At 40.3% G+C, this 11,963-nt stretch overlaps 1 protein-coding gene across 4 annotated transcripts in view; it reads left to right on the top strand.

The window, feature by feature from the left end:
• Positions 1-1,593: 1,593 nt before the first annotated feature.
• Positions 1,594-11,963, top strand: part of LOC146515918 (DNA topoisomerase I, mitochondrial) — a 35,394-nt gene continuing 25,024 nt past the window's right edge. The window contains exons 1-8 of one of the 4 annotated variants that reach the window (XM_085165485.1): positions 1,594-1,704; positions 2,000-2,127; positions 3,249-3,303; positions 4,752-4,798; positions 10,226-10,345; positions 10,506-10,593; positions 10,692-10,819; positions 10,936-11,051. In XM_085165485.1, coding sequence (XP_085021611.1) covers positions 2,012-2,127; positions 3,249-3,303; positions 4,752-4,798; positions 10,226-10,345; positions 10,506-10,593; positions 10,692-10,819; positions 10,936-11,051 — 670 coding nt within the window. In that variant the 5' untranslated portion in view covers positions 1,594-1,704; positions 2,000-2,011. Of the gene's footprint in view, positions 1,827-1,999; positions 2,128-3,248; positions 3,304-4,751; positions 4,799-10,225; positions 10,346-10,505; positions 10,594-10,691; positions 10,820-10,935; positions 11,052-11,963 lie in introns of all 4 variants that reach the window. The other 3 variants (XM_085165486.1, XM_085165483.1, XM_085165484.1) reach the window with 3 other exon arrangements.

Raw genomic sequence — 11,963 nt, 5'->3', positions numbered from 1 at the left:
CAACAGTATTTTAATGCAAATTCATGTCTTCCTGCAGTAATTGTATCCTTCATTCAAGCTGAAAACATGTTTTCAAATCATATCCACAAAGGTTCAGGACACACAAATGATATACTCTATCTATTTGCTTCTGGGTTTAACACAAAGTAATACATTCTTGTGTTAGTAAAGGATGGGCTAAGAAAGCAAAGAAAATTGATTGGACTGAATAGAAAAATAGACTCACAGTTGAGATATAATGATGCTGCAACCATGTGACAAAACCAAGTGTCAAGATGTTAAACGGCATCAAAACTGGAAGTTTTAAATGTGAAGTAGGTTGATCCTTGCTTACTTAAACCTTAATTAGGTGCAGCCTAATTAAGGTTTAAGTAAGCTCAATCTTCAGCGAGTGTAACGTTTTTCTTGTAGTTTATTCAGATACAGTTCATAGTAATATATGGTAGGCTTAGTGCACCATGGATGCTTTTAATTTCAATGCAAAGCACCAAGAATTTCATTATTAACATGCCACATGGCAAGTGTGACAAGGCTTTGCATAGCATTTTAAAATATTCCATATTCATCTGTTACTCATCACTTTCTAATCATCTCGATCGTTGATGCTTCGTGCCATCCTTTCCAGTGTTGTCAGATCAAATAATGTCAAAGAACCCCAATGTTCGAACTCCAGGATGGGAACATTTTTCAAAAACACGTTTCAAAGACTTTTAAGTAATAATAAAAAAAAAAAAGATACAAAGCTACCTTAATGCACACAGAAAAGAAAGGGCAGGGGGCAATACCAAGTTCAAAGTTTGTACAAAGTTGCAAACACTTAAACTTGTGACTATTTTAGCTACAGGAAAAACCATAGTTACATGTTACCAGCAGGCAGAGGTGGGTAGTAACTAATTACCTTTCCTCAGTTACATTTACTTGAGTAACCTTTTGGAAAACAATTACTTTTAGGAGTAGTTTTACTTTTTACTTTTACTTGAGTAATATTATTATAAATCGCTACACTTACTTGAGAAAAATTGCTGGCTACTCTAGTCAGTGTGAGTAACTTCACTGAATGAATGATAAACAAGTTTAAACCAAAAATGATTGAGACACAGACACAAACCTACAGTTTGTGTCAAAGTGACACTTGTTGTTTGTACATAAAGTTTGTTGATTTAATTCTATTCTATCTGCTGAGCTTGTTGTGCCATTTGGAGATCAAATCAATTAACACCATATATTGTCTAATTCTAATATGTGTGTGTGTGTGTGTGTGTGTTTTATATTGAACAAAAATTGATTTGGAAAAGTGTTTCTTCTGCTTAGATGTATTATTTTGTAATCATGTTATTTATATGTAGCAAAGTTGGGCTAAACTTTATATTTTTGTCTGTCTGATTATCTCATTTCTGAACATTAAATCAGATGTTATGATCAGTTACTCAGTACTCAAGTAGCCTTTTTTACGAAATACTTCTTTACTCTTACTTGAGCCATTTTCTACTTTTACTTGAGCAAAACTATGTTGAGGTAGTGCTACTAATGAGTACAATTTTAGGCTCCTCTACCCACCTCTGCCAGCAGGTAAGGTAGGCTGCCCTGTAAAGAGAGTTCACAGGTGTAGCGTCACCAAACTTCGTCACCCAATCAGAAGTCAGGTGGGTGTGACGCGAAATAACCAGGCGAGTTTCAGCGCTGTTCGTTAAGACCGCGTAAAATGTTTGTAGCCTACTGCACACGGAAAGCAACCCGTTATTTCCTAAAACTACAAGTGCTGAGGAAGTTTATTGATAGTACGAACTTCTACTGCTTGTTATTAGTTTCTGAAGGGAAAATTCGCTGTAAGCTAACAAATGTATTCTTAAGTTCACCGGCGTGGTTGAAGTTTGCTAGCTAACCGATTAACTTCGAAGGCCACGCTTTTACAGAACGACTAAATGTTGTAAAGCATGTTTTTTCCTGGTCTATTTGTTGCAAGTATGTACTATTTAATGTTCTCTGTACTCTGCCAAAGAACGTGTGAAAGATGGGGCGGGAGAAGGACGCTAAAGAAGACGAGAAGGCCAAGCACAAAGCGACGAAACTGAAAAGACTGAGTGACAGTGAACGCGCAGGAGCTGGGGGAGATAACATGAAGAAGAGGTGAGTGTTGCGTGTGTCTGCTGGAAAGCTATATATACACACATATGACAGGCACAGTTTAGCGAACACTTTATCATTATTCCATCACGAGAGACTGAGGGGCCATTATCAAATCAGCTCCCCGAGCCACCGTGTCACGGTTGCAGCTCCCAGATGACATATGCATGTGACCTGACTGAAGCACATCCAACATCTGTTCATCACAGGGACCAGATCAAAGCTGGTTTTTGCAGGGAGCTTTGCCTTTCATGTTGTAGAATGTGGAGACAAATTAATTTGGATTAAAAAATGTTAATGAATAAGTTGAGCCATATGGCAGTATGGGTGCCGCTAAATGGGGGGAAACAGTGTTACTGGAAGACTGCTTACACTGGCTGAGCTGTCACGCAGGCTGATGCCATTGAGTGCATGCATTAATTTCACTGTGTACAGTGGGTACTCCATCTTCATATGAATAAATTAATTTACTTTGATATCTGATGCGTTTATTAGCATGCATATGTGAGCAGACAAATGAATGTGGAGTGATCTGTCATTGGCTTGTGTAATTGATGAGAGCAGAGAGATGAATAGACACCTGTAAGCGGCACTGGCAGCAGAGCGGACGGCTTTCTGTGACAGCTAGCCTCGTGTTATTTCATGGCACACTGACTGAATTACTGATAAAGGATCAACTTATCCTTCTCAGGTACAAGACTCAGGGAACTAATTTTCCTGAGCAAGTGGCTCCTGCTTTAACTGGCGAACTGCCTCATTCAGATGCTGGGGATTTGTAATCTAAAAAACAGAGGAGTAATTACAGCTCAGTTTCATTTGGCATCCTGCTCTGAAGGTTGGAAAGGTCACAACTCAAAAAAAAGCAGGCTCAGGGCTGTGGGAGGCTCCTCTGGGACACTGCTTGTCTGATTGGTGGCATTTTGTAGTGTTGTCTGTCCAGAATAATCGTATCTCGGCGTGGACACGAGTCTAACGTCATCCTAATATGCCCTCAAGCCTTCACGTGATAACAGCATAGCTCTAACTGTTAATGCAGTGCTTCTCTGACTTGTCTTGTTTCAAAGACGGCATCATTAACAGCATTTTTCTTTTCCTTTCGTCTGTCATGGCATCCTGATGAACAGCCCAAATCCAACTAAAGCCACGGAGAACATGGATAAAAGAAAATCTCATAAAAAGGTAATTTTTAAAAAGTGGCCTATCAGTCACTGAAATGTGACCCAGTGGGGAGGGATCATTCATGCCCGCCTATAACTCAGTGATTGAATGTGGGATACTGTTTGTCCGTGATTTAAACAACCCAGCGCTGCTCCCGACGAAGGGAAAAGCAATCCTGCAGGGAGACCTACCTCAGCACTTGTGCAGGTGAAGCCACAGGAAGATTTGCTTCACCATATTTTCTAGTCTTTGACTTAGAATGAAGTTGGTTTGGAAACATATTCAGCGATGCTTCATCTCCTGCTTTGCGTTTCGGTAGGCGCCCTGTGCTAGCAGTGTCCAAGCGTTTTTTTCCCCCCCCCTTTTTCATACCGCCCCCCCCTGCAATGGCTCTGCGCCCCCACACTTTGGGAAGCTCTCGTCTAACTGTTTGCATATTAATAACAGTACTTTGTATCACAGTGTGTTAGGGCTGCACGATTTTGCATAAAATGAGAATCACGATTTTTTGCTTAGAATTGAGATCACGATTCTCTCGCGATTTTCTTTCCCAGTATAAATATTTATTGCACTTATTAACTGCACATCAACTTCGTAACAGTTGAGACTGAACATAAAAACAATAAATAAACATAAAAACAACAAATGTCTCACGTTTTGTGGTTGCTGCAAAATGTTGTACTGCTTGAAAATGCGTCTCCACCGTTGCTCGACACTGCGTGTATAGAGCAGGTAGTGCAACAATAGAAAAATAGTTGCGGGACGGCACTGTGTAGCGTTTGTCTAGGGTGTTGATCGTTTTCCTAAATCCCTCGTTTTGCACAGTGTTGATGGAGCCATATCTGTGGTCAGGTGATAAGTAATAGCCTCCGTAATTTCTTTGTGCCTGCGGGAGTTCGACGGGTATAGGGAAGCGCTGTATAAGGTTCCTGTTATTGATGTTTGGGTGGTTGACCGGGACGGATTTTCTCCGGTCACTTTCTCGTCATCCCTGACGTGCTCTCCGTTGTTTTTTCCTGCTAATTTTAGCAGCCAGCTTCTGTATCACGTGGTATAAGGCTCCGCCCTCGTCATTTGTTGAGCAGGAAGAGTGAGCGCTTGTTTTCATGCAGATTACGTCCCGGATCAAAATGCGGTACAATCGTCGTCTTTTTTTTAAAAATATTATTATTATTATAATTTTAAATCGTTGTCATTTGGAAATGAGATCGCACATAAGTAAGAATCGAGATCGCGATTTTCTAACGATTAATCGTGCAGCCCTACAGTGTGTAACATAACCCGATGCTATAGATTTAAGGACTGTAGATGTTGTTTCATTGTAAGGAATCTTGATTATTCTGGGAAAAAGTTGCTATTTAAGAAAAGCCCAAGCTTGTAACCTCGAGGTGCAGCACTGTTACAGAGATGTGAAAGAAATGAGTCACACTTTTTTTGTCCTTGAGCTTTAATGTATGTTATTCCCTCAGGTCAAGACACCAAAGATGGAGAATGTTGAATCATCCAGCAGCATCAGGTAGGGTAAAAGTCCTGCTACCAGCACTGGATCACTGTTGAAATGCTGAGATAATAATCTCACTAAGCTTTGGTGTAACTGTGCCAGAGTTTCCTTCTTTTTTTTTTCTTCTGCCTCCCGAGGTGATGAAAAATTAATTCTTGTGTTTTGATGTTCAGGGTCCCTGGACAGAAGCATTCCCATTTTCTACAGTGTTATGTTGTCTTTCAGGAAATTAATTTTACTGTGCACTGAAGACAAATATCTTTGGCTTGTCTTGTGAAATAAATGAGACTGCATAGTTTGAGTAGTCGGATGCTCAGCGGGGTGTTGCCAGGATGGCAGGCTGTGGCCGAAGGCCCGCTGCGTCAAATCTGTTTCACAGCAGTGTTTCCATACAGTTGTTAATGGATTATTTCCCAGATGTGGATTTAGCCCAACCCAATATTCTGAGTGACATTTCAAAGGAGATGTCATATGGAAAAACGTTTTGTGAAATTCTGGCTTTTAATGTTTCCCTTTAGGGTTTTTTCTCCCCCCACAAAGGCTCAGGTGGTAACTGTGCTAGTTGAGTGGGTTTCGTGCAGAGAGCAAAGTTAAGGCCTTGCAGCAGAGTTAGTGAAGAAACAAGGCTGTTCGAACCACAGACCGTAAATGTCAGTGCACACAGTGACCCAACCTCCTCTTTATAGCTTTTTATGGATTTTGCTCAGTGGTGCAGTATACCACAAAAATATAACCGTTTCTACTAGCGCGACGTTTTTTTCCTTTCATTGAGCAGTTGAACTGAACATCTTGACCTCGGTGCTCTTACGTTTGCAAAGTTTGACTGAAAAGAGAACGACAGATGAAGCGTTTTCCTTTCATCGTCTTTCTAAAGCGAGCATATTACACGTTACATTAAAAATCCCTCACAGAGTGAACCTTCACTAACTAATCTATTCAGCTCGGCTGCATTTGGCTCAAATCCTTCTCTTCATACTATGAAATAAACTGCTGACGTCTACTTCTGTCAGGATCATGACTTCATGCTAAGCAATGTTTCGGCTGTGAGCAGTTGGGAAAAAATCTTTGGGAATGATGTCGTCTTTTTCAGCATGGTGGTTAGCGCTGTTGCCGCACAGCAAGAAGGTCCCGAGTTCAATTCCACCATCAGTCTTTCTGTTTGCATGTTCTCCCCGTGTTTGCGTCCCTCTGGGTACTCCGGCTTCCTCCCACCGTCCAAAGACATGCAGCTTGTGGGGATAGGTTAATTGGATAATCCAAATTGTCACTAGATGTGAATGTGAGTGCGAATGGTTGTCTGTCCCTGTGTGTTGGCCCTGCGACAGACTGGCGACCTGTCCAGGGTGTACCCCGCCTCTCGCCCTATGACAGCTGGGATAGGCTCCAGCGACCCTGAAAAGGATAAGCGGAAGCGAATGGATGGATTTTAATATTGTTAAAATGTAGGAAAAGCTCATACATCATCTCTGCTTCAATGCCTGGCTTCCTTCTGACTCATAATAGCCAATCATTAAATTCACTAATTTTTAGTGCAACAATGAAAATGACTGTAATGTCTGATTAAAGACGCGATGGACCATAAAGGTCAGTAATGACATATAAAGGTGTCTTATTGTCTACAGCGTGCACAACAACTGAAACGTTACTGTAGAAATTAGCTTTGCAAATATGCCCAAAGTGCTCCAGTGATGTAGCTTCTGATTTATCAGGATCAGAGTCGTGTTTATTTAAGTATATGTGCAGACACATACAAGGAATTTGGTTCTGGTAGATGGAGGCTCTCAAGCACAGCAATGTAAAACACACACACGTGTCTATATACACACATTACACATACATACACAACGCTGTGTAAACCAACTATAAATAACTAATCTAAACTTATATACATAAAATACAGAAATGAAATGAGGTGGAATAAATACTACAGAATGTACATAAGGTGCAGTTGCAGTCTGGCAGTGGGAGCAGTGTGACAGGTCAACTGTTTAGAAGGGGTGGGGGGAAAAATGGATACTGTGTAGCATGGTGATATTTTGTTTGCTAATAATGTATGGATACAGGGACAGCAGAAATCGATACTTTGTTACAAAAAAGGTTTTTGTGCTCTGACTTCAGAGCATGTTGATCCTTTTTCTGAGCAAGAATCCTGACATTCCTTCACTGTCCAAATGTGTTTAATAAACATGACAGTTTACTTATTTTAATTTAAGACATGTTTTATTTTAATGAAGTTTAAAACTTTTTTATTTAATGTAAAATTATATTTTGTTTTAATTTACTTTCAAATTCTTCAGTTGCTGAAGGGGCCGCATAGTTTTCATAAACTGCATAGTTCAGAATAGCTATAATTGTACCAGATGGTTGATTCAGTTAAGTTGGACTAGACTGTAATACAAACCGTTCAGTTTGTCAACAATCAAACTGAAATGAGAGAAAGACTGAGTGTGAGACTTTGATATTAGAGAAAATGAATATTGATAAAGTTTACCTTTATGTACAGAATCTGAATATCGCAAAATATTTTAAAAATTGCAATAATATCGTATCATGAGTTAAGTATTGTGATAATATCGTATCGTGGGATGTATGGTGATTCCCACCTCTACTGTTTAGGAGGGAGATGGCGAGGGGAAAGAAACTGTTCCTGTGTCGGGGGGTCCTGGTCTGCAGGCTTCTGTACCGTCTGCCAGAGGGCAGCAGATCAAAAAGTCCGTGTCCAGGGTGTGAGGGGTCTGTGATGGTTTTCCCTGCCCGTTTCCTGGTTCTTGAGAGGTCCTGGATGGAGGGCAGGGGGGCGCCGATGATCCTTTCTGCTGCCCGTACAGTCCGCTGCAGTCTGCTCCTGTCCTGTTTAGTGGCTGCACCACACCAGACTGTGATGGAGGAGCACAGGACAGACTCGATGACTGCAGTGTAGAACTGGATCAGCAGCTCCTGTGGAAGACTGTACTTCAAAGTTGTCTCAGGAAGTACATCCTCTGCGGGTCTTTGTGAGGATCAAGGTTATTATCGTTAACGAAATAACGAAAACTAGAAGTGAAAAAACATTTTCGTTAACGGAAATAAAAATAAAAACAAAAAAAGGAAAACTAACTAAAACTATAATGAGTGTTCACAAAACTAACTAAAACTAACTGAATTTATAGCAAAAATGTGTTTAGTTTTCATTGATGTGTGCGTGTCATACAAGAGTCAAGGGTGAAAATGAAGTTTAGTTTCCAGATTTTTTTCTTGCTGTGTCTCATTATGCCAGCAGGTGGCAGCACGTTAGTCGAGTCGTCTGTGTTGCTGCTCCGTCCACGCGCAGAATCATGTCAGGAAAAGTCGGGAGAAAGCGCCAGAGTCCAATTTGGGATTACTTTGAATATGACTGTGTTTTGGATAAAGCAAGTGTCTTGTAGTGGAAACAGACAAATTATGAGGGACATTTCTAAAGGGGAAAAAATCCCACAAACCTTAAAGTGCACTTGAAAAGCTCACACAAGAAGGCTAACCTAGCTTAGCTAAAACAGAAGCTAACCCCAGGCAAGGCAGCGTGATGCATCCCGAGACAACAGGACGGGGATATCTACACAACTGTGAGTTGTCTGTCTCTGCGTGTTAGCCCTGCGACAGACAGGCGACCTGTCCAGGGTGCAGTATGGTAGCTGGAATAGCAACATACCCAAGGATGAGCAGAATGACTGATATGATGAAACTGGGATTTTGTTACACTTAATTATTGCAAACACAACTAAAACTATAACTGAAACTAATCAAAACTAAACTGAAACTAAGGATTTTCAAAAACATAAAAACTAAACTAAACTAGCAAACAATTGGTAAAAACTAATTAAAACTGATATAAAATTGAGAATCTGAAGTCAAAACTAAATAAAAATAAAAACTAATGAAAATTGCAAAACTATTAAAACCCTGGTGAGGATGGAGTTGATGTTGGTCTCCCACTTCAGGTCCTGGGAGATGGTTGTACCCAGGAACTTGAAGGTCTTCACAGTCGACACAGGGCTGTCTGATATGGTGAGGGGGAGCAGAGTTGAGGGATGTCACTGTCATCTCTACAGTTTTAAGAGTGTTCAGCTCCAGATTGTGCTGACTGCACCAGAGTACCAGCCGCTCAACTTCCTGCCGGTATGCAGACTCATCACCATCCTGAATGAGGCCAATGACGGTGGTGTCATCTGCAAACTTTAGGAGTTTAACAGCCGAGTTCTTGGAGGTGCAGTCGTTAGTGTAGAAGTATGAGTATTTATGTCAAAGTAGCTACAATAACACAACTTATCATAGTAAGACTCACTAATACTAATGATGATAATTACTGGTTGTGTTCTGTTTGAGTGTTTCTGAAACAGTGTGATAGATTGTCCGGCACAGAGTCCACTTTTCTGTCACATGTTGAGCTGTGTGGATTCTCTCCAAGTACTCGGCGTTCCCACAGTCCAAAGACGTTATCTCGGGTTAATTGGTGATTCTATACTTGTTTTATTCTTTGGGGTATACTGGTACTTATTTCTAATTGTATTGTAAAACAGATATCTTTGTTTTTCTGCCTGAGTTCATACAGTATTGGGTGCAGTGACCGGATGGAGTCACAGACCTGAGAAGCCCAGGAAAGGCTCATTACCTTCAATCTGAAAGCATCAGGGTCCTGCTGTAGCAGAAAGATTATCCTGATAAATGCACAGTGAATAGTTGCTACTATAGTGCCTTGTAATTTGGATCAGTAAGCCAATTTGGCAATTATGTGCTACGCTGCTTTACATTTTCCACAGTTTGTTCTTTTCCAGAATGTTGTGGGAGGAAAAGGAGAAAACTAATTTTTATTAGCAGCAGTGACTGTAATTTGTTGATTTCTTAATTTGGGCCATTTCTTTACCCATCAAATCTTCACTCTGCAGGGAAATCCAGGCTTGCACTCGTGTAATTACTCCTTTTTTCTCTCCTTTTTAAAATTTCTAATCGCTGTCATTATGTCATTATCATTACTGTCGCTAATTTTACTCAATTACCACAATTATGCTTGATTTTATTATGGTCAGTGAGTCATCGCGGTGTGCTTAAAGATTTTCTTTCTACGCCAAACTGAAGGCAAGCAGTGAAAAATAAGCCATCAAGCTTTTATTCTGCATGTTATTAACTTTATTAAGTTGATACAAAACCATCTACTCAAGTGAGATTAAAAATGAATAAAATATAAAACACTTGATAAGAATTCAGAAATGTGTTAGTCTAAGTCTTAAAAGGTAAAATAAGGTCCGACTTGGGTCCAAAAAATTAAAATTAAAAATTGTGAATTAACTTTTGAAGGCTTGCTGTTAAGTTACACAAGACTAGAGCGAGTATTTTAATAATTATGCTAATTTGTCAGCAGAAATGTGTAACTCTGATGCTACAGAGTGGATACATTTGTAGCTAAAAACGGTTCATTTTGTCGTTCAGTGAATCTGTGAAACAGGAAGCAGAGGATGATGCTTTTACAGCAAAGAAGAAAGGAGTGAAAAGGAAAAGAATTAAAGATGACCCTGAAGAAGGCACCAGTGATTCTGCTAATTCACCTACGTAAGTCTGACCAGGCCGAGAAAAAATCCTTGTCATCGGCTTTTCTTCATGTAGGATCACTTTTACTGAAAACTGCTGCAGAAAAATGTACCTTTCATGAGTAATTCGCTTAGTTTTGTATGTAAGCCATTAGTTTCTTTCATTCCCATGTTGCCTGCAGCCTAAAGAAGAAGAAAAAGCAACGTCATCTCGAAGAAGAAGGTGATGGAGTGGCTCAGAGAAAGACGTCAAAGAAGAGAACACAAAAGGTAAACTTCTGTCTCCATCGGGGTAATCCTGCACTTACAAATTCAGCACGAGAAACATGGTTCAGTTCATGGTGAGTGTTTTTCTCTCTTCTGCACAGACGGTAAAGAAGGAGGAAGAAGAGCAGGCAGTGTCAAAAAAAAGTAAGAAGACAAAGGAGGAGATTGAAGAAGCAAGACAGCTGAAGATCAAAAAGAAGGAGGAGGAGGAGCAGAACCGCTGGAGATGGTTGGGGAGTGCTCTTTTCATCTGGACACTCTTCCCACACACACATACAAACACAAAGTGCAATTTTAACTTTCACTGATGCATCTGTAGTTTTTTATCATCTTGGTTTTTGTCAGGTGGGAGGAAGAGAAGTATGAAGATGGGGTGAAATGGAAGTTCTTGGAACACAAAGGGCCCTACTTTCCCCCTGAGTACCAGCCTTTACCTGACAATGTTCACTTCTACTATAATGGTCAGTTGAGTGTGTGATTGAAACAACGATACTGTTGAGACAGAGTTAAATGATTTTAGAAGTTAGATGCACTTCAGTGTAGGCTTCTCTGCTTCTATACAGCGCAGTCAGACATTACCGACATCATTTACTGATACGTCTAAAAGCCAGAATCAGCTCATGTACAAAAAGCGTTTTGTAGGTCTCATTTATGGAGAGCTTTACAGTTGTCCTAGAAAAATTATGAATAAATAATTATACAAGAATTTCATTTTATGCCAATAATTTACGTCATGATTGTACGTATTCCTAATGTAGGATTACCAGTTATGTATCAAATCAATAAAATGTAAGAGTGAGTTCAATTTTAGACAGAAAAAAGGTTCAGTGTCGATTCGAGAGGCTGTGATGGATAGTCTGTTATAGGGCTGCCACGATTAGTCGACTAGTCACGATTACGTCGACTATCAAAATCGTCGACGACTGATTTAATAGTCGACGCGTCGTTTGAAGCTTTGTAAGATCCCAAAAGACGCAGGAATAAGTAGTAGGATTTAAGAGTGTAATAACGGACTGAAACAGAAGATGGCAGCACTGCATGTACAAGGATGCCAGCTGCCGTTAAACCCCGAAGAAGAAGAAGCTGTGTCCCAGAATTCATAGCGCAGCCCAGCTCAGTTTCCAATAATGGGGGCAGCTAGTTAGTTTTAATATTACTCTTATTATTCTTTCTGGGTCACAAAATAAACGTTTAACATATTTTCAGGCGGGAATGTAGCTGTGTAAACCTCAAATATCTGCTCAGTTTATCAAGACACCACATATTTTCAAAAGCGCTCCGACGTTTTCGGAGATGTCTGTTAGCCACTAGCTCGATAGCTAGCCGGGGGCTAGGCTAACTAGAGCCGTGAGAACACCGGACTCCCGCTACTC

The sequence above is a fragment of the Neolamprologus multifasciatus genome, chromosome 7 (assembly GCF_963576455.1).
Source record: "Neolamprologus multifasciatus chromosome 7, fNeoMul1.2, whole genome shotgun sequence".
NCBI lineage: Eukaryota > Metazoa > Chordata > Actinopteri > Cichliformes > Cichlidae > Neolamprologus > Neolamprologus multifasciatus.
The sequence above is the reverse complement of the archived record's forward strand: the minus strand, read 5'-3'. Positions and strand labels throughout refer to the sequence as shown.